At 40.6% G+C, this 22389-nt stretch overlaps 1 protein-coding gene across 2 annotated transcripts in view; it reads right to left on the bottom strand.

The window, feature by feature from the left end:
• rdx (BTB/POZ and MATH domain-containing protein rdx) overlaps positions 1 to 22389 on the bottom strand; it is a 397937-nt gene that overhangs the window by 82803 nt on the left and 292745 nt on the right. For both annotated transcript variants that reach the window (XM_067137249.2, XM_067137248.2), the window contains exons 2-3: positions 18154 to 18292; positions 1330 to 1451 (exon numbers count right to left, since the gene is read on the bottom strand). In XM_067137249.2, coding sequence (XP_066993350.1) covers positions 1330 to 1451; positions 18154 to 18292 — 261 coding nt within the window. The remainder of the gene's footprint in view (positions 1 to 1329; positions 1452 to 18153; positions 18293 to 22389) is intronic.

The following is a 22389-nucleotide window of genomic DNA, read 5'->3' as shown; positions in this document are numbered from 1 at the left end:
GGTAGGAATATTCAGCAAAATATTAGGGACAACAATATAAACATCCTATAATATTTGCAAAAATTAAATATGACAATTTTCATGGCATTTTTATTGTTTATAATGTAATAATTTTAGTAGAAACAAACAGAAACTTCTGAGTGACTACCAGCAACATCCTTTCTATGATGCCTGGATAAAAAGTAGTGGCAGCTTATGCATATACACAAAACCATTTATTGTAGGACCACCATACCATAACAAACTTTCAATGTAATCCCCTGCAACATGTTGCACCTGTTGCCAGATGTGTGCAAGGTGCAGGATACCAGTATAAGTGCTGTCTTTCTTGATATCCATGACAGAGCGCCCTACCGCTTGAAGTATGGCATCTAGTGTATGGAAACGCTTCCCCTGGAATGGTTCCTTTAGTTTAAGAAACAGATCAAAGTCACGAGGACTCATATCTGGTGAACAGGGTGGATGCTCCAGGACCTTCCACATCTACCCTGGGTGCAATTCCCTCACAGGAGCAGCACTGTGACAGCGAGCAATGTTGTATAGGGCAATGGGCAGATGCATTAGAAAATGTGGCTATTTAGGCTACTGTTCAGGCTTCACTGACCCACTTTTCTTGTAATATACTGAATATCACTACAGTGAAATATTTGAAGGTACCGTAAACAAAAGTACCAGTTAATAGTCACTCAAACTGAAATATATTTTATAAGTGCAGAATATAGAATAAAATGCTGCGCTTATACCCAATAAATCCACAAGGAAGTTCACCTAAAAAGTCTTCAATGTGAAAGTCAAGTCATTCTTGGGTGTACTGAGTCATGTGTATGTTGAGAAAACATGCAAGTCTTAGTAACCTGTACTAAGAATCACAAACATATATCACTACAATGCTGCATAGTAAAATATGCTCTAATCATGGGCTATACATTTCACTGTGCTCCATGATTCAACATACAAAATGTGTAATCAAAACCAGTCAAGTACAGGCATATACCAAAAATTTCAAAAAGATAACTGGTAATTATGCAAGTATATTGTCAGTTCTGCATTCTTCCCTTCTTCAATATTCCTTTTTTTAAATACTTCAACAGCATTACAAGTCATTTAAATAACCTAACACAACATCAGAAAATTCTGGCATTATTAAGAGAATTGAATTAAGAAAAGAGTGAAAGTTCACTAAATAATTAGTTTAATCATAGAATAAACCTGTAAAACATATGCCAAGTACTGTGAACCTCACAGGTTTGTGTCAAAGAAAGATAAAATGACATCAGTCTTGAACAATACATTATACAAAAATATGTAAATATAGACAATTGAACTCACCATTTCAGTTTGTCATTAGCGCCGGCAGAAAACGTGGATGATTTTAATACTTCACCCATTTCTTCCCTACAAAAACTAAAGTTGTTTATGGTCCACATGTAACTGAACTTCACCACCTTCACCTGCAATAACAAAAATGTACAAACAGGGCAATTATAAAAAAATCAAAATTCAGTAAAAAAAATCTGATTTGATCAAGTTCAAGACTATAATGTGTTACAGAGATATAAATCTGAATGGTGGTCTTCCAATAACTACATCCACTTGTAATGAAATACAAGGTGATCCAAAAGACCAACTGATTGTTTTTGTTATCTCATCATGGGAAAAGGGATTTCTTTATCATTATGCCTGTAAGTTAGTTTCCAGGAAAATGCGTGTTTTTCAAGTTTGAATTTCACTTCAATCAAAAGACCAGGCTATTGTTTCTCTATTAATAACAACAACAACAACAACAACGACAAAGGAGGCTCCCTCCTCATCAAGCCCAGTTATTCTACAAATGATACATCAATAAAAGAAAGTACTAAGGAAAAAACAATTCAAACAGCCTATTTGACACTAGAACAGTCAATATATTGTACAGGCTTCATTCTTGACATCCCACTACAATAGAGAACATGGTGAAACTAGACAGAGTTCAATGTCGTGCAGAACGAGTAATTGCTCAAAACAGTAATTTAAACACAGCCAGGTCATTGCCCCCCAATAGATCTCTCCACAAAGAGATGGATATCGCTTTTCTGACAAAACCCCTTGCAAGTAACACATGTCAGGCCTTGACTTACAACTGAACTATCATTCTGTAAAGTTGAATAACAGCAGATAATCCAAGTGGTTTCTTAATTTGTTCTGCCAAGCTGTGGTATGAACTCACACCACTGAAAAAAGAATTTCCAATTGCAAAATCTGTAATGAAGTAAAAAGAATTTATACATAACTAAATATTCTGTACATAATGTAATTTTGTTATTTGTGTGAATGTTCTGGATGAATGTTTAAGTATACAGTATGTAGAGGTCCATACGTGGGTATAAGTAGAATTATTTGGCCATATACAACCTGTGACAAAGTTCGGTGAATGAAGTCAGAAGGGTCGATCCGGCAACACTGGCGACACGCAACGCTGCACCTGTGTAGCAACAGGTTTTGACCACCTGCATAAAATGTTGTTCAGCTGAGCATTGTGTCTGTGTGCTGTGTAAGACCTGTTTGACACAGTGCATGTTTAGTGCATTGGTTCTGAACTGCGAACAGGAACATGAATGACCAAAAGATCAATGTACAGTTTTGTTTTAAGCTTGGTAAGACACCGAAATAAACGCATGCTATGCTGGTACGTGTTTATGAGTATCAAGCACTGTCCTTGAAGTGTGTGTACGAGTGGTTCGCCCGTTTTAGAGGAGGCCGGGAAAGTGTTTCTGACAACCCCCATAGAGGGAGATCGGCGACTGCCGTCAGTAACGAAAACATTGAGAAGGTGAGGACATTCATCACAACGATTTGTGATTAACTGTGCGCATGATAGCGGATGAACTGCAGATTAACCGTAAATCCGTGCAACAAATCGTTACCCAGAAGTTAGGGAAGAGGAAAACATGTTCTCGTCTTGTGCCACATCACTTGACTGACGATCAGAAGCAGGCACGTTTAAAGACTTCACAGTATTTTGTTGAAACAGCGGATATGACACCAAAATTCTTGAACTGTATTTTCACCGAGGATGAAACCTGGTGTCTCGGTACGACCCGGAAACGAAACGGCGAAGCATGGAATGGCGTTCTCCGGGATCCCCTCGTTGGAAAAAGGTCAGAGCCGAAAAGTCACGCATCAAATTCGTTTTTAAAGGAAAGAGATTTCACGATATTCCTGACATCCAACGAAACGTGACGAGGCTTTTGAACACCATCCTAAAGGAAGCCTTCTTGTAAAGTTTCCAGGACATGTATCGCCGATCTCAGCAGTGCATAGTTATGGGAGGGGACTATTTCGAAGGACAGTAAGGTCAATGTTGTGCATTGTTCACCTCTGTTAATAGTACAGGACTATTCACCAAACTTTATTGTCACAGGTTGTACAACAGATTCTGTGAATAACTTATTATGTAAATACTATTCTGTGTAAATACAGTGACTGTATATAAGCATAAGCACATTCTACAGCCTATAACTATGATTATATAATACTGTAATTTAAGTACTAAGAGATGGAAACACCTTGCTGCACATGGAGTTATGCCCCTTCTTCATTCACCACCCCTCAATTGTATATGAACAACTAGCTGATGTAGCCGTGCTTTGCTACGGAATTCTACATTGTATACAGAATTCAAGGTTAGATAGTTTACACGTTGTGAGTAAGATTATATTAAATTGCATAGTTCTTAACATTACCCTAGAAATGCGATGAGGAAGCCGCCAAACGTCTTTTCTCATGTGAAGACTGGGTTAGATAATTTTCACTGTAATGGTAGGCCCTCTAGACTACCATCAGTCACAATCAAGTTGGAGAGTTTTCATTATAATGGCAGACAATCACTCTCCAGCTACTTTTTTACATTCTCAGAAAGACTGTTTTTGTGGTTTTCCCAACTGAAGTCATCATAGGTCATTACAATGACGTCAGTAGGAATGTCACGATTAGAAGTAATGCTGTCATATGAAATACTCGATCAAATGAAAAACCACACATTTTCTCACTTTTAAAGAACAGTACTACACTTCCGATCTAACAGTCCAAAGTTCCAGAGCTGGAATGGCCAGTCCGCAGACAGCCGTGAGCACTCTTTTCTTTTTGTTGTTGTTGTTGTTGTTGTTGTTGTTGATGATGGCGAATAGTGGAGAGTCCCAGGGCAAAATCTATGCCGTTTTACTTATCTGTTTCCAATGAATTCCCGATAAGTCTGACTACACTGACGGGGGTGGGGGTGGGGGTGGGGGTGGGGGTGGGGGTGGAACTATTTGACATGAAGGCAAATTTTTTCTCCAAGCCAGAGGAGAAACGCCCTCTTTGCTGCTAATTTGAAATAAAATGAATGTAGAATTTAACAAAAGTGAAGAGGAAGAGAAAGAAGCTTTTCTTAAGTAACGGCTCTTTTCAGGATTGAATTTTGAGTTAGTGAACTGTGGTGCTGTAACTTGGAATAGGCCAAAATTGTAATTCTAGACCAGGTCATAAGTGAGCCTCTGCCAATAGCTGTTTCTGCTACAGCATCCCTGTATGCCAACAATTCTCTTTTTATATCCTGAACCTGCTTATGGTCCATTGTTTGGAACTTTTCACTGATCATGTGTCCGACTCGTTGGCTGAATGGTCAGCGTACTGGCCTTCGGTTCAGAGGGTCCCGGGTTCGATTCCCGGCCGGGTCGGGGATTTTAACCTTCAATGATTAATTCCAATGGCCCACGGGCTGGGTGTTTGTTCTGTCCCCAACATCCCTGCAACTCACACACCACACATAACACTATCCTCCACCACAATAACACGCAGTTACCTACACACGGCAGATGCCGCCCACCCTCATCGGAGGGTCTGCCTTACAAGGGCTGCACTCTGCTAGTAATAGCCACATGAAATTATTATTATTACTAATCATATCAGTGTACTTCTGTCTCATTTCCTCATCCTCAAGATTTTCTACACTTATTCATCAGACAGATTTCACGTTCTCAAACCTAGGCTTAGATATACTTAGTTCACTACAGATCAGATAGTGGTTCACATCAAAAAATCACCGAAAAAATCTGCACATGCCTAACAGATTTCCATAATTCAAAGACTGTTATGATATAGTCTATTATGGATCTGGTGCCCTACCCTCGCATGTGTAGCGGTGAATAGCCTTATGCTTCAAGAATGTATTTAACTGTTAATCCTATACTAGCAAAGAAGTCCAGAAAAATTCTTCCCATTTTTATTAGCCTCTGTATATTCCCTTCACTAACAAATCCCCTCTTCATATCATTCAGTTTCATTTCCAACTCTTGCAATGAAATCGCCCATTAGCACTGTCCTATCCTTGCTGTTGACCCCGAGTATGATGTCACTCAATGCTTCATAAAACTTACCAACTTCATCCTCATCTGCACCTTCACATGGTGTACTCTGAGACAATTCTCATCTTAATTCCTTCAAATGCAAATCTAGCCACATCATTCATTCATTTTTCATTTTCAGTATTCCTAATGAACAGTCCTACCTCCACTCTCCCTTCCCTGAATTCTAACAGTGAAAATTAACTGTAAAGATGGAACTCCTAACCTGACGAGCAGGCTAGAAATCGAGCTACTATAGAACGCTTCAGCTGCCTACCCAACTCAATACAAGGTGAATACTGTAGAGTGAATCACGTAAAAATGTTCATAATAATCCATGTTAAGTGATGGAAATTTTTAATTTGTAAGATTGAAATGCAAATATAACACCACAGATGTGAATTCTGGTTGTAGAGATGAAATATCCAGCATGAACCAACTTACATCTCTGAGGAGGAGACATATGAAGGGTTCCATCAGAGATAGTCATAAGCCACAAATACACTTTTAAAGATCATTTTCAAGGTTTTCTAAAATCCTAAAATTGAGAGAACAGATAACTTTGGATTACAATATCTTAACTTGCCACCAGATGTCACCCAAAAATATGTACAAGCAGTATTTAAGACTTCGTAGTAGAGTGATCCTATGTGGTCATAAAAGAAGAAGAAGAAGAAGAAGAAGAGTACCAAGGAACAAGAGCACAGGGTAGCGGAGACAGCGAGCTCAGTGTCCGTAATGGAGAGCAGGAGTAATTGCCTCAAAGAAGCGGCATAATTGCGCCTACAGAAACTAAGTGAAACTGAACTCACCAGTTATATATGTGCTCATGAGAAATAAATAAATAAATAAATAAATAAATAAATAAATAAATAAATAAATAAATAAATAAATAAATAAATAAATAAATAAATTTCAGATCCATGATACTGTCGTGAACACTGTTCATTAGCCAATTGCAAAATCGTATTAACTTACTGCAATGCAATCTGTAGGGGGTATGTTATAGACTGAATGAGACCAGCAAGATCGTAAATGTAATAATTTCGTTCCATTATGTGCTTATGAATGTGGAATACCAGTTTCCTGAGCTACTTTCCGAAGCAGCTTTTGTGGACTGGCTTGCAGTCTTGCCCCATATATCTTCTAACCTCTCCTGTGGGAGAGCTGTTCTCCTTCACTGTTTTTTCTTATTGGTTACAGAACTAGTACTACACCACATGTGAACGAGTTGTTGCACGTAACATTTTGATGGTACCGTCGAACTAGGAAACTGTTTACAGAATTTTTCAAGGCACCTATTAACAGGTTTCTTCTTCTTGTGCAAATGACACTTGACCAAAAACATTCTCTGCATTGTGGTGTACTTGAGCAATAGTTACTAGCAAACTGAGCAAGAGAGCTAAGTATCTTCTGCATCAGCTGTCGACACTTCTAATCAGACCACGCTTAACACAAGCCATACGGTGCTGGCTTGGAAATTTCCACGGCCTGTTACCAGAAGTGCGAAGTCTTAAATTATACTCCCTGAATGTAGAGACATCTGTTGAAAAGCATCACAACCATCAAACTTAAAAGTGTTCACAGTGTTGCTTGTGACTATCTCTTATGGAACTCTCCATTTATCAAATATTTTAACTGTGCATGTACTGTCAGGCAAGGCGCAAAACAAGTCAAATTACAACCACCATGTTTCTTATTTACAATGGGGCTATTTTTAATAGCAAAAAAGAGGCTTACTTCTTCGGATGGCAATAAAAATGAATGTTATATATTTTTATCTAGTTATACATTAATTTACTCTCGATAAAACTGTGTATATTATCACGCTGACTAAAATGTGCATGGGGGGGGGGGGGGGAATTTCACCTCCACCCTATCCTTCAGTAATATCAGGTGTAAAAATGGACAAGGGTAAAAAGTAGTTTCACTCCGTGGAAATGAAAACCCTCTCGGTAATTCACCTTGGGTATCAGGTCAACAAAACCACTCTTCGCTGATCGACACTCTCAATTCGAACAGCCCTTGTATGGTCACAGATAAGATGTCTGCTATCCAAGCAAATGATAGCAGATATCAGCAATCAGCAAAGGTAGCTGTCTGTGTTTGGTGATAGCCAAGGAAGGGGAATTGCGGGAGTGATAAACGACGAGAATATAGCAGCAACCGGAGAAATATATCCAGGAGCTTCTATCAGCAGTGTCCTGGAAAATGTAGAAAAAGCAACTAGGAACTTCGGAAGCGGCGATGCAGTGCTTATCATCGGTGGGACGAACAACGTAGCTCACGACGACGCCAAGAATGTAAGATCACAACTTAAACATACACTAGGGAAGCTGACCCTCACTAACGTCTTTGTAGTGAACGTGCCCCACAGGCATGATTTGAGTAGAGACTCGTGTGTGAACACTGAAGTGGACAAGGTCAATACAGATATTGTTAAAATTTGTAAACATTTTCGGAATACTCAGGTTATTGAATGCAGCAGTTTTGAGAGATACTGTTATACAAAACATGGCCTCCATCTAAACAATTCAGGTAAACGAAAGATAGCAAATATTGTTCTAGATTTTATTAATCTTAAGATATGTACTGTAAAACAGGCAACTCCCTTGAGTTATAATACTGACCAGGAAAACTAGTAGAAAGAGCCAGCTGTACTTCAAGCTGGCTCAGTCAACTAGAAAATGAAACTCAGAAAAGTAAGGAATTTCAAGTTACCCAATTGCAACAGTCAAGTTTTAGGGAGGAAGGGGGTCTGAGATTGCTCTTGGTAAACTGTCAAAGTGTAATAAAAAACTATTAAAATTCGGTACATTGATGAAATCTTATGAGACGGATGTGGTGATAGGAGTGGAATCGTGGTTGAGAGAAGGGGTGGGTAATACAGACGTATTTCCAGAAGGGTATTACAGTCTATCGTAGAGACCGAGGAGATAAAAAGGGAGGAGGGGTATTTATTCTGGTGAAGGAAACTTATTGTTCGCATGAATGGTTTACTGATGAAAGGGATGAAATATTAGGGATAAAATTAGTTTGTGACAATATGAAGGAGGTGGGAATTATAGGAACATATAGGCCTGGAAGAGAGGAAAGAGACATGGAAATATTTGAGAAAATAATAGATTATACTCATAAAAACAATAATGATACGGTAATAATTGGGGGAGATCTAAACTTGCCTGAAGTTGAATGGAATGGAGCTGCAAGTGAAGCCCATGAACAGAAACTGGCAAATAAGTTAATTTGGGAGGGAGGATTTACACAAGTAGTACAAGAACCAACTCGTCTCAATAACTTGCTAGATGTATTCTCGGTTAAACCATGGGAAATTGTTGATAAAACTGAGGTAATTGAAGGAATAGGTGACCATAAGGCTGTAATAATGGATGTAGGACTTGTACCAAAAATGCTTAATAAGAGGGTTACACAAGACAAGAAATTGCACAGAAAAACTACAGTTGATGAATTTGGGACTTACCTTAAATCACAATTCAGTTGTTGGATAAGTGAAGGGAGTAATGTGGATACACTTTGGGCTAAATTTAAAGGAATCATTTGGGAAGGAGAGAAGAGATCTGTACCTGTTAAGAAGGGTAACATGACCTCAGACCCTGTTTATTATACAAGGGAAATAAGAAAATTAAAAAGAAAATGTAGAATAGTAAACAGGAAAATCAAAGAGGGTAGGGAGAATAGAGAAACTAGAAAACAGCTAATGAGGAAACTGAATAGAGTGAAAAAGGAAGCAAAAGAGAATTATATGAATGGCATACTTCAAGAAGGTAATGACCGCAAAGGGAAATGGAAAAAGCTGTATTCATATATTAGGAATCAAAAAGGAAAAGGAATCCAAATTCCTACAATGGTGGGAGAAGGGGGTGAACACTATTTAACAGATACTGAAAAAACAAACCTATTTAGTAGGGAATTCAGAGATTCAGTAGATGATTGTCAGGAGCTGGAAACCGAAACAGAAGATAGAGAGGGAGAGACACAGAGGGAAACAAGAAGCTTCTCATTCACAAATTAAGATATTTTCAGAGAAATCCAACTGCTTCAGCAAGGAAAAGCAGCAGGAAGTGAAATTACTGGGGAGGTATTAAAGACAATGGGGTGGTACATAGTGCCCTATTTAAAATTTCTCTTTGACTATGTCATAAATAATAGTGTAATACCAAAGAAATGGAAGGAATCTATAATAATACCAATTTATAAAGGAAAGGGTGATAAAAGGAAACCAGAGAACTACAGACCAATCAGCCTGACCAGTGGAGTTTGTAAAATACTGGAGAGTTTAATATCAAAGTACATCAGCAGGATGTGTGATGATAAAAATTGGTTCATGAGGAGCCAGTATGGATTTAGAAAGAAATTTTCTTGTGAGGCACCATTGGTGGGATTTCAGCAGGACATATCAGATAAATTGGATTCAGAAGGTCAGTTAGATTGCATAGCCATAGATCTTTCCAAAGCCTTTGATAGAGTGGAACATGGAATATTATTAAAGAAATTGGAGGGAATAGGATTGGACGTAAGGGTTACACGTTGGATAAAAACATTTCTAAATTCAAGGGTTCAGAAAATCAAAGTAGGAAATAATGTATCACAGGAAGAGAAAGTTTGGAAGGGAATTGCACAGGGTAGTATAATCAGTCCGTTACTTTTCTTAATATACCTAAATGATTTAGGGAACAATATAACATCAAAAATAAGATTGTATGCAGATGACATAATTGTTTATAGGGAAATAAATAACATTGAGGATTGTTCAAAATTACAAAAGAAACTTGAAAGTATCCAACAATGGGTTGAAGAAAATAATATGAAGGTCAATGGAGGCAAATCAACCATTACAACTTTTACAAACAGGAGCTTTAAAACTGAATTTGAATATACTTTGGATGAGGTAAGTTATTCCAAAAGATGGCAAGTGCAAATACTTAGGTGTGAGATTTCAAAGTAATTTGCACTGGAAGGGTCATGTTGATGACATTGGGAAAGCATACAGAAACGAGAGCTTGATGAAACTCTCAGTGATACACATACAACTTAACATTTAAGACCGGCTTTGCTTATGTATGATAAACCGCACTCAAGACGCTAACGAAACTATGTTCCAACCAAGCCAAGAATCACTTTACTTGTAAGTAATACTTGGGATACCAAACTCCCCAAGGCGCGAACGCCCCAAAGGGCCATGGCCTGCCAAGCGACCGCTGCTCAGCCCGAAGGCCTGTAGATTACGAGGTGTCCTGTGGTCAGCACAAAGGATCCTCTTGGCCGTTATTCTTGGTTTTCTAGACTGGGGCCACCATCTCACCGTCAGATAGCTCCTTAATTGTAATCATGTAGGCTGAGTGGACCTCGAACTAGCCCTCAGATTCAGGTAAAAATCCCTGACCTGGCCGGGAATCAAACCCGAGGCCTCCGGGTAAAAGGCAGGCACACTACCCCTACACTGAGAGGCCAGCAATACTTGGGATACTCTCGTACTTAACTCTTCAAGGAGGGATGAGTGAGCATGGCGTAGTGGCCAAGCAACTCAAATCCAAACCCAGAACGAACTACAGTGACTTTTGTTGGGAATTTTGATGACCAGCATATGGCAACTGGATGGTTATCTGGCGTTAGATAGACCAACTGGGTCACAAATTGAGCTTGGATATTTCAGCTATGCCATATACCAGGCGTGGTGGCTTCATAATACGATCTGCAGAGCTGCAGAACCACCAGAATGAATAATATACAGTGATGAACGATCCTATGCTTCATATTGTGTGTTGTTATCCAGCGATCTGGCAACATTGCTTGGATCTGTGAACGACGGCACTTTAGGATGAATACATTAGAGCACACTTAGCCGTCTATCGGAGAAAGCTGTAGTTACAAAGAGTCGCCCACAAGGTTCTTATATTGGGTTGATGCATAAGTTTGTGCAGTTCTTATATTTTATTTTACTGTCACTGCCATGCACTGTAACTCACAATCACAATCACTCAGTGACATATTCACCTCACTCTCTATGACCTGCCAACATTCAGGTAGCAGTTGAATGCCTTGCCTGTAGAACTGTTTTGGTTTTGACTGGAAGAAATCTGTTAGCCATTGGTCAAGAGAAGCTTCGTCAGGAAACACTTCCCCTGAATGTGGTTAGAAAGAGTGTGGAAAAGATGGAAATCTGCAGGGGCAAGGTCAGGGTAATACGGAGGATGAGGAAGAGGTTCCCAGCCAAGTTCAGCAATCACACCTTTGGTCAACTGCACTGTATACGGAGGAGCGTTACCTTGGAGCAGCAATAAGACTGATTGTTGTATTTTGTTATCAATAGCAACGGCAAGCCGTCTTAGCTGGTCACAATACACAGCTGAGGTAATCGTTACATTTTTCAGAAGAAGTCCATGGTGAAGAAAATCATCTTTGTTCCACCAAAAACACTTTTTTTTTTCTTTTTTTTTTTTTTTATGGGCTCAGCCACTCTTTCCTCTTCTTCATGTTGACATACAGGCACCTTTTCTCATCACCGGTGACAATGTTCGAAAGGAATGATTCGTTACAAGTTATAAATCTCATTCCGTATTGATGGTTATCGCTTTACAAATGAAAATATTTATAAAATCCTCCTTATCAATACAAATCAAGTCATCTGTTAGATGAAACGAAGTCTATACATGTTTCAGCCTAATCTCAAGACCATCTTCAGTAACGGAATAATAATTACATAATACACAAACAAATTTAAAAACCGTGATGAAGTGAAATGACAGTAATCATGATAAGTGAATTACAGTAAAAACACATTGAGGTACAAAGTCCTCTCGTCTAATAGGTCGTTCTTGAATTGTTGAATAAAACTTGCTGACTGTTAAAATGAAAACACTGTGCTAAGGAGTGTAGTGAGACCGTCAATACCATGGATTAAAACGTGTGTAACATCTGTAATGAGAAAAAGGAATTATGAGTGGATGAAAACAAGTTAAAGATAATGTAAGAAAAGAAAACTCACTTAACTTACTTGTAAATAAAAGTTGTCATCTCGAATGGAGATTACCTTGTCAGCCTCAAGCCACATTGACAACTAAGCCTGTGTGTGGCTTACTGTGTATCTGTGTCGATGTGGATGGGAGGGGGAGTGGAGGGGGAGTGGAGGGGGAGAGGCGAGGGACGATGTGAATCACGGGGGGAGGGTGTTGATGGAAGGGCGGGTCTTGTTCTAGAATGTCGGTAGTGAAACTCGTTTTTATTAATGAATTGTTCACAGATGAGCAGGACAAAGGTTTCCAATAATATATTTTTATTTTCATTGATTTCATTCAAGTTGTGCCTATCACAAGCCTATCACAAGCCAACCGGTGCTGGGCAAGCAATGATGAACACATGTTTACTCGATTTTTGTTACTGTCACTTAGCACATGTGGTACCCATATACCCAATTTCTGTACCTTACCCATCAAATGCAAATGGCGTACAATAGTTGACTGATCACATTCAAAAACTTGCGCCATTTCCCCGCGTTGTTTGACGAGGATTCTCATGAAGCAACTCATTCAAGCGGTTTTCATCAAAATCTGAAAGTCTTCCAGAACGTGGACCATCAGACAAGTCAGACCGTCCTGCTCGAAAGCGGGAAAACCATTTTTGTGCTGTTCTTTCAGCAATTGCTTCATTCCGTACACTTCTCAAATTGTTCTCACAGCTCCTGCTGCACTGGATCCTCAGTTAAATTCAAAGAGTAAAATGTGTCAGAAATGCTCACTTTTCTGAACTTGACATTCCATATCCGTTTGTCTGAAATATACACAAATAATACGTTCACAATCAAGAAAACCTGTGTTTCACAACACACAAACTTCAAACTCAGTTAAAACAGAATAACGATAAGCAATCCCTTCACGCTGCATTGTTGCCAACCCAAAAGAATACCGCATCGGCCCAATACATCCATTTTGGTTCTGTATGATCTGCACGCCTTGCAGTACGGCTGGCCTATTCATGTTTAGTAGAGGAGCTGTGTACCTGAGACGTCCCAATTGTTAACACTTTCTCCCCAAGCGGGGCTGTAAATCACACCCTCTCCTCTTTTGGACTATCACCCTCTTTCGGACCACCTTGCCCTGCAGGATGTGAAAGGAGAAGTCACTGCTACAGGTTGCTGTTAAAACGCGCAGTGGCCAGGAATTAGTTCAAGGGTTTAAACTCTCATTCTTTTGTCAAAGGTTTTAATAGGTGGTCTTTCACTCTTCGCAATACCGGGTGAGTCCACCGCACCTGATTTTTTCAGTTGTTAGACATCCCAGCGAATGTCAGTGATCTGATGGTAGATTCTCCTTTACCGTATACCACGCTACAGTCGCCTTTAGGGCACTTGCTGAGTCATCACAGCAAAAACTTAAACAAAAACATATATGCAACAGGTATTTTACACAATGCATCAAACTATCATACGGTTATGTAAAAAGTACAAGCCAATTATAAGCCTTTGATTGGATATGAAATTAATGCTAAAAGCGATGGCATACTGATAGAAAACATGCGAGAGTTTGTGAAGTGGGACATAGTTTTACACCAAGTATGATTTGTGATAAGCTCAAGGCAACAGTCACCGTGGTGTAATGGGCTAAGCACAGACGTGCCCACGAATGTGCCGTTGGTTGGGTTTTACACCAAGTACGATTTCTGATAAGCTCAAGGCAACAGTCACCATGGTGTAATGGGCTAAACACAGACATGCCCACGAATGTGTTGTTGGTTGGGTTTGAATCCCATGAGCGCTATATATTTTTATTCACATTTTAAGCTTTGAGGATCAAATACAATGCCATTCATGCCACATTCAACCAATAGCATGAATGTTTAACGTGTACTGGACTGACACTTGGTGTACCCTAGCAGTGCTGGTCATTTCTTCACTCTGTATTCATCAGATGAGTATGCTGGCATGCTCCTCATCTACGCCGAAGCAAGACAGAAAGAACAGCAAGCACAACACCTGTGCCACAAGAGATTTCCACACAGACGACAACTAATCATAAATATGTTTAGGAGGGTGGAGCAATGTTTGCGTATAACTTCGTCACTTGCCCGAACAGTTCCTGTTAGAGAGGCACCAGTTACATACAGTGCAACTGCTGAGATGGTTTTGGACACTTTCCGAGGGAATCCTCACACGAGTACCCAGACACTAGCACAACAGGCCAACATCAGCCAGTCATCTGTTGCATTCCAGTTTGTTTTGTCTGCCACATCAAAAGCTCCACGTGTTGATTTCTGTGGTGGATACTGATGCGACTGCAAATGATCCCGCGTTTGTATCTCGCATTTTATTTTCAGACAAGTCACAATTTCATAATAATGGCTCTGTGAATCATCATAATATGCACTACTGGAGTGTTGAAAATTCCCACTGGGTAAGGCAGGCAGAATTTCAGGCAAGATGGTGAGTAAATGTCTGGTGTGGTATACTGGGTGATCACCAATGTGAATCATATTTCTTAGAGGATCATTTGACAGGAGCCCGGTACCTACAGTTTCTTCAAGACCAACTACCACTGCTGCTAGAGGATGTGCCCCTGGTTGAGCATGTAACCATGTGGTATCAACACGACACGAGCTCCCCCTCACATGTCAGCAGATGTTTGCAACTACCTGAATGTTACACACCCAGGTCGATGAATAGGAAGAGGAGAACCTGTCACTTGGCCTGCTAGATCGCCCGATTTGATGCCACTGAACTACTTCTTATGGGGCTATTTGAAGGATGTAATGTATGCTCACAGAAAATCCTGAATGCTTTCGAAACCTTATTACGCAAGCCTGTGAATCTGTAACACCTACAATGCTACAACAAGGCCGAATGTCAGTTCAATAGCACGCTGAAATGTGCATTGCTGAGAAGGCCATCTATTTGAACACTTACTTCAGTAATAGGCTGTTGCTCAGTCAAGCAGATTCAAACACCCAACCATTCTGTCCTTGCCTAGCCCTACTCATAAAACATGAACAAAAACAGCCCTGATGGCCTAGATAAGTGCCAAAATAAAAATAAATAAATAAGTAAATAAATAAACAATTAAACATCCGCCTCTGTGGTGTTGTGGTTGGTGTAATCAGCTGCCATCCCCAGAGGCACGGGTTCGATTCCCGGCTCTGCCCCGAAATTTGAAAAATGGTACGAGGGCTGGAACGGGGTCCACTCAGCCTCGGGACGTCAAATGAGTAGAAATTGGGGGGTGGGGCCTTCGATTCCCTCCTCAGCCATCCTCGAAGTGGTTTTCCGTGGTTTCTCACTTCTCTTCCAGGCAAATGCCGGGATGGTACCCAACTCAAGGCCACGGCCGCTTCTTCTCCACTTCCATGTTTGTCCCTTCCTATATTCCCATCCTTCCACAAAGCCCCTGTTCAGCATAGCAGGTGAGGCCGTCTGGGTGAGGTACTAGTCCTCCTCCCCAGTTGTATCTTCCAGACTCAGTCTCACGCTCCAGGAAACTGCCCTTGAGGCGGTTGAGGTGGGATATCTCGAGTGAGGGAAAAACCAACCCTGGAGGGTAAACAGGTTAAGAAATTAATTAATTTAATTAATTAATTAGTTAATAACCCATGACGTGAGGGCATTCGGATACGTTGGCTTTGTGGATGATTCTCGAAGTACAAAATGTGAATTAAATTGTCAGGCTCAAGTGGTATTCGAACCCACCTACCAAACGCAGTTGTATTAGCAACACCCCACTTAACCTAAGATACCACGGCGACTCCAGCGAGTAGCTTACCGGAAAGCCAACTTGGTGGACAACTACTTCCACTTCACAAAATGCGCACACGTTTTCTATCAGTATGTCATCGCTTTTCGTGTTCATTTCATACCCTACTGAAAGTTATAATTGGCACATACTTTTTACATAACCGTAAAGGGCCCCATACACGCGCAGACTTAGTTGGAGGTAAGTCTGCACAAACCAGTCTCTTCAGACATGTCTCTGTGTGTATGGCCGATAAGTCTGCCGACAAAAAGTCTGCAGGCAAGTCTCTGACATTCTAAACAGCGCTGCTTGAATTCAGCCGGAGACTTTGCGACGAAAGCGCCATCTCAGAGTTGCGGCAGGAAATGTAAATGTGGTAACCTACAAGTATGAAAACTGATATTTATTTTTTGCGCGTCTTTTTCGTGCAGAGCGCTAAATTGTGTCCAAATAACAACTCATCTTCTATACCGACTATCTAATTAATTTCGATCCGTATACATTTTCCAACCATCCGAAGCCCATAATCTTATACAGAAAACAGCTGAGCGTGACGTATTCAACTTCCTCGGTAAATAGTCATTTAGTCTGAGCGTGTGTGGCCAACTGCATACTTCCGACTTACTTCCCAGAGGCAAGTCGGTGCAGGTAAGTATTCCAAAAGTCTGCGCGTGTATGGGGCCCTTAAGATAGTTTGATGCATACGTGTCGCATACGGTACATGATTTTGCAAAGGTAATCCTGTAGTAAGTGATTAAAGGCGATTGTTGTTTGGTGTACAGCAAAGGAGAATCGACCAGGACGCCACCAGTGACGTTCGTTGGGATGCCTAACAACAGAACAAGTCAGGCGCAGCTGACTCACCCGGTATAGCTGGAAAGATGAGACAAGGACACCAATAACTGAATGAACATTCTAGAAGTAATCATGAAGATATTTCTCCGTAGTGGTAGCTACAGATGGAGGTGAATTCTTCGAAGTTAAGGATTCATGAAAATGAAAATAGGAATATTAGTATCATCACACGATGATTTCCCACTACATTAAGAAAGTCTGCTCCGAGAGTTGTATACATGTCTCGGGACTTCTGTAAATATGAGTGTGTCGATACTAGATCAAAATTATAATTCGTACCTTTTAAAAAGCTTATTTTTAACTAGTCAGTTGTTCATATTTTGTCCAAGTCACTCGAAATCAGTAAGTCTTACAAAGAGATAAATGTTACTGTAATCTGTAATTTTCTTAAATTTTCGGGAACTTAAACGCTGATGGGAGAGAGAGAGAGAGAGAGATAGAGAAAGAGAGGGAGGGGGGGGGCGTTTCCGCGGGGTGCATTTCAAAGTGTGCAATACGAATTCAGATTTGCCTATTACATTTACTGCAATGGACTGAGGGTCAGAGTGCAGAACCACCAACATAATTAAGCATGAGCCGCCACTGCCATATACACATAGGAAGGTAGTGTTGGGGGGAAAAAAGAACGGTCAGCAAACATTATTTTCAACCTGTTATCTGGTTGTTATTTTACAAGCCATACAAATTTCTTCTCACCAAAGATGCAAGTAATGAGTAAGGGAAATTTCAGGAGCCCTTGAAACCACAAAGACAAGACATAGGTTTAATTATTATAAAAGCTAGCGTAAGGCTAATTCCCAACTTCCAGTCTTGCATATAATAATCCCTTTTCTCCTGTGACGTTCGTGTAACATTCAGGCACCTGAATGCATGGGCGCCCGCAAAGGGGGGGGGGCTGGAATTCTAAAAAGGTTGATGTTCAATTGTTTAATATCATACCAGATTATTTCATAAACTGAACTTACTGAGAGTCATCTAACATCTGTTATAACCGGAAATTTCTGTAAACAATTTAATGTTGCTGACGTTATATTGGTATTTATATTCAAGAAAATTGTTAATGTGCCCCCCCAACCCCCCACCCATGGAAAAGATCCTGCGGGCGCCCATGACTGAATGCAATATTAAGAAATGTCGAGATTGCTGTGATATTGGCCAGTACACCGGCAGGCTTGGTCTGGCCTTGGCCGCTCACTAACCTGCGTGTAACACCAGTTCTCGGCCACGGGAGTGTTCACCTCGGGGGGCGGCGGGCTGGGCACCTGCGAGACAGCCATGCTGGAGTGGTTGGAGCTGACGCGTGGCGTCTGGGGCGCGCACTCACTCACCACCGGCAGCCTGCAACACACAAATAAGATGGAACTATTATTCCTCAATTATATTTTAACCTTCAAGATAACCCAGGCCGTATTGTATAACAGAATTATTATGTTTTAACGTCGATTTTGCTTGAGCATGGTGTTATTTCAATTCAACATAGTAATAATAAAAAGAATATCTCAACAATAGTCACGATATCGAGACCCGCATTTCTCACCTGGACGAGTTCGCCGACTGTAACGAACTTAACCGATAGACACCAGTAGAGTAGTAGAAAATTGGGGGGATCGGGGAAGGGGGAGTTGTGTCATCTTAAGGGAAATATCAACCATCAAAATAAAGAAGCAGTAAATACTTTGTCCGGCAGCCTATGGTGTTTATTTCTTCAGAAATGTAGGATAAAGCAATTCTATTAATAGTCACAAAACGTGTCTTTCACAGTAAGTGTAAACAGTAAAACCGCCCCCAACACTTAGAGTGAATCAACTACTGCTAAATATGAAGCAAGTGTTTACAGCATTTAAACACTTCTATTTCCTCGCGTACACTATTTAACATTCACACAATGTTTACGCGTAACTCTTAACCGATTCATTCTGCTGCTGGTGGTAATTATTGTTTTAAGGGGAAATACAATTGGGCAATTATCCTCTCTTAACACTAATCAGAGGGGAAAAGGAAGAGTTCCGATCCTTCGAAGAATGAAGGTGTCAGCAAAAGAAAGGTAAGGGCGTGAACATGAAAACCACCCTAGGCCTTACAAACATACCACCATCGGTGTCGGAAATGAACAAGAGTTGACCAAGGAAGGTCGTATAGGAAATGTTAAAATGAGCAGCCTGACAAGTGGAAACAATGTCAAACTAAGTACCGTGCTTTCCAACGTACGCTCCGAAATTGAGAGCTCCTGGAAATCCCTCTTAGTCTCATATTAAAACAGGCAGTGCATACTGTGGAAGAATTCTACCCGCCCCTACTCATAGGGTGGAGGCGGGGGTATTCATTATCGTCAAAATTCATCCAACGTGAGCCCAACGTGTGGATATGTGTAATTTATTGTTCTTTCCAAACCCTCTCCATATGTTTGTCCAACCCTTGTCCCGTTTCCCTACGGGGTCGGGTATGAGGTGAGATGAATTTGTCGTGGCGGTTTTTTTATGACCGGATGCCCTTCCTGACGTCAACCTCATCAGAGGAGTTAATGAGAGATGAAATGAATGACGTGATATATGATAGTAGGGAGAGGGTGAAACCCGGTGCCGGCACATAGCCTACTCCTGTCGAATAGCACCAAGGGGTCTGCTCAAGGCTTAACGTCCCCATCCGACGGACGAATCACCATCAACAGCGTCATATGCCCTCACTCCATATGAGCACTGCGGAGAGGTTTGGAATTTAATCCAGGCTTTTGGCACGCAATCTAGTGATTAGAAATTGTATACCACCACCTCCCCTACCCTGCCGGCCAACATTCTGATGGTGAAAATTTTTTCGACCAACGGGACTCAAACCGGCTAACCTCGGTGTTAGACCGTTTTAGACTTCAGCGCCTTAACGATCATGGCCACCAGGCCACATGGCACTACAGCCCTTGAAGGGCCTTGGCCTACCAAGCGACCCCTGCTCAGCCCGAAGGCCTGCAGATTACGAGGTGTCGTGTGGTCAGCACGACGAATCCCCCCGGCCGTTATTCTTGGCTTTCTAGACCGGGGCCGCTATCTCAGCGTCAGATAGCTCCTCAATTCTAATCACGTAGGCTGAGTGGACCTCGAACCAGCCCTCAGATCCAGGTGAAAATCCCTGTCCTAGCCAGGAATCGAACCCTGGACCTCCGGGTAAGAGGCAGGCAGGCTACCCCTACACCACGGGATCGGCGAACTGGATCAATACTTGTCCAAAAAAGAAAAAAGGTTGTCATTCGATGTCACATATGAAGGCGACGATTGAAAATAGAATCTGTTTTGATGATCAATTGTGCGTATTGTTCCTCTGACAGCGCATGTTTCGTCTTTCGCACAAGTCTTGGTCTTCTGCACGCACAAAAAGTTCTAGAAAAAATAATATTACACACATAGAAGTTTTATTAACTTAAGAGTGTTCTAAAAACGGAACTACTTATCTGGATGACATATTGTGCATTTTACACAAGAGATGAGAAACACCACTGGGTGTTAAACCTTCCGCAAACCTTACGAAGCATCTCCCTTCACGATCAGTAAATAGTCCTATAGTAATTGCCACGTAAGGTAATACCCCAGAAAGTAAATATCGCCGCCCGATGCTCTTCTTTTCTCTTTTTTGTAATGGCTGATCACTGCTGCCAACCTGCCTGGTTACATATTAAAATCATCAGACATAACCATAACAAACTAACCTCAATGTAAACACCGATAATGAATGTTTCCCTACCCTAGTAAATGATAAAAGATAAGATGAAATAAATCAAGATAATTATGAATATCTCCTCATTGAGGAATTAAGGAAATAAACACACGTTCTCGCTTAAATTATCTGTCTTTATTTTGATATACAGTAGGCGTACTATAACCATATTCTTGAAAAGAGGGGCGTGTTAAACGATGCAATTTATTTAATAAGTCTTTGCAGTGTAATTTTCGAAAGTTGCAGACATCCAATGACTTCCCTTTCTTTTGCGCGAATATTTCCTTCTCTCTTCAATACCGGTAACCAGTAAGGAGAGAGATTATTGGGCATATTTTCAGCCTGCAGGCTGGTTATATGTTCAAGCTTATCAGGAAACATATAGGAATACTAATGTGCCAAGCTCCGTGAACGGAATTTAGGTCAGCTTTCAAGTTCACTGCGGATTTGAAAATAATAATGTTATAAGTTCTACTGCCAAAATTTCGTCCCGCAAGAGTTATTTCATGTACCGGTAGATCTAGACATGAGACTGACGTATTTGAGCACTTTCATCATTTCACACAAACTATGTTATTAAATGCATTATCCGAACATGCCACAATCCTACTTACCTGGTATTAGCCAAATAGATTTACAATCCCACAGAAAAAGAAAATATGCTTTAAATATTCTCGCAAATGTATCACTAGTGACTTTAACGGCAATGCGGTGGCAACACGCACTCCACGCTAGAGCAGTGATTGAACGTTGCCAACGTAACAGATTAACGGTAAATGTAAGACGTCGTATCGGCAAGTAGGGTCCCTAAACTGTATGGTTACCGACACTGAAAAAGACCCAACAGCAAGAAAAGTAACTATAAATCAATATCTTAATATTACAGGGGAGAAAGGGTAAGGTTGCACCCTTAGGGTACGTCCTTACACGGAGAGGACTATAAATATGTACGCTAATACATTTCCAATGATTCCCATAAACATTTACCCCCATGCGTTTTTTTCCAGAGACTGGTTAAGCGAGTCAGTGAATACGCCGAGAGGAACGAATTATTTTGGGCAGCTTTTCAGGGTCAGTAACTTTTTACACTTAGCGTGAGTTGATCGTCTAAAACACATTTTCAGGACTGTTTAAACAAGTCTAAAATATATTTCCCTATCTTTTGTTGTCTCTGAAAAAAGTGCTCTGGAAGTTTATCAAAAGTCGTAGCCCTCATCATACACACTCTTTAATATCCCGATGCTTTATCTTGCATTTAACCCCTAGGAACTGCCTTTTACTGAACTTTCAAATGCATTTTAACATTGGTTAGAAGAAGAAGAAGAAGAAGAACCATCTGATAAGTCCGAGACTGAAGGACAACGACTAGCTAACTACACCAATGAGACCAAATATTCATTACTCCAAAAGTAGACAAGGGAAACACGATGCATACGAATTTAAATAATCTAATTAAACAATGACTGTAATCGGGTAAATGTGTTATCTATTGAATTAATTTGGCTGATTTTGTTCCTTAGAGGTATATTTCTGTGTAACACTCCAGTTTGCTATGCAGGCTGGCCACACAAAAGCCATACACCCAAAACTGTTTAGAGAATGCTTAATATACAAGATATTTCATACAACATGGTATTTAAATACTCTTATGATTAGTGTATGACTAGACAGTATGCAAGGCGTGTTCTGTATGTCCACCTTCTTGGCGTAAAACCGCTTCGAGACGAACCTTC

Source organism: Anabrus simplex, chromosome 1, assembly GCF_040414725.1.
Source record: "Anabrus simplex isolate iqAnaSimp1 chromosome 1, ASM4041472v1, whole genome shotgun sequence".
Taxonomy (NCBI): domain Eukaryota; kingdom Metazoa; phylum Arthropoda; class Insecta; order Orthoptera; family Tettigoniidae; genus Anabrus; species Anabrus simplex.
Note: the sequence above shows the minus strand (reverse complement) of the source record. Positions and strands in the feature narration are given on the sequence as shown.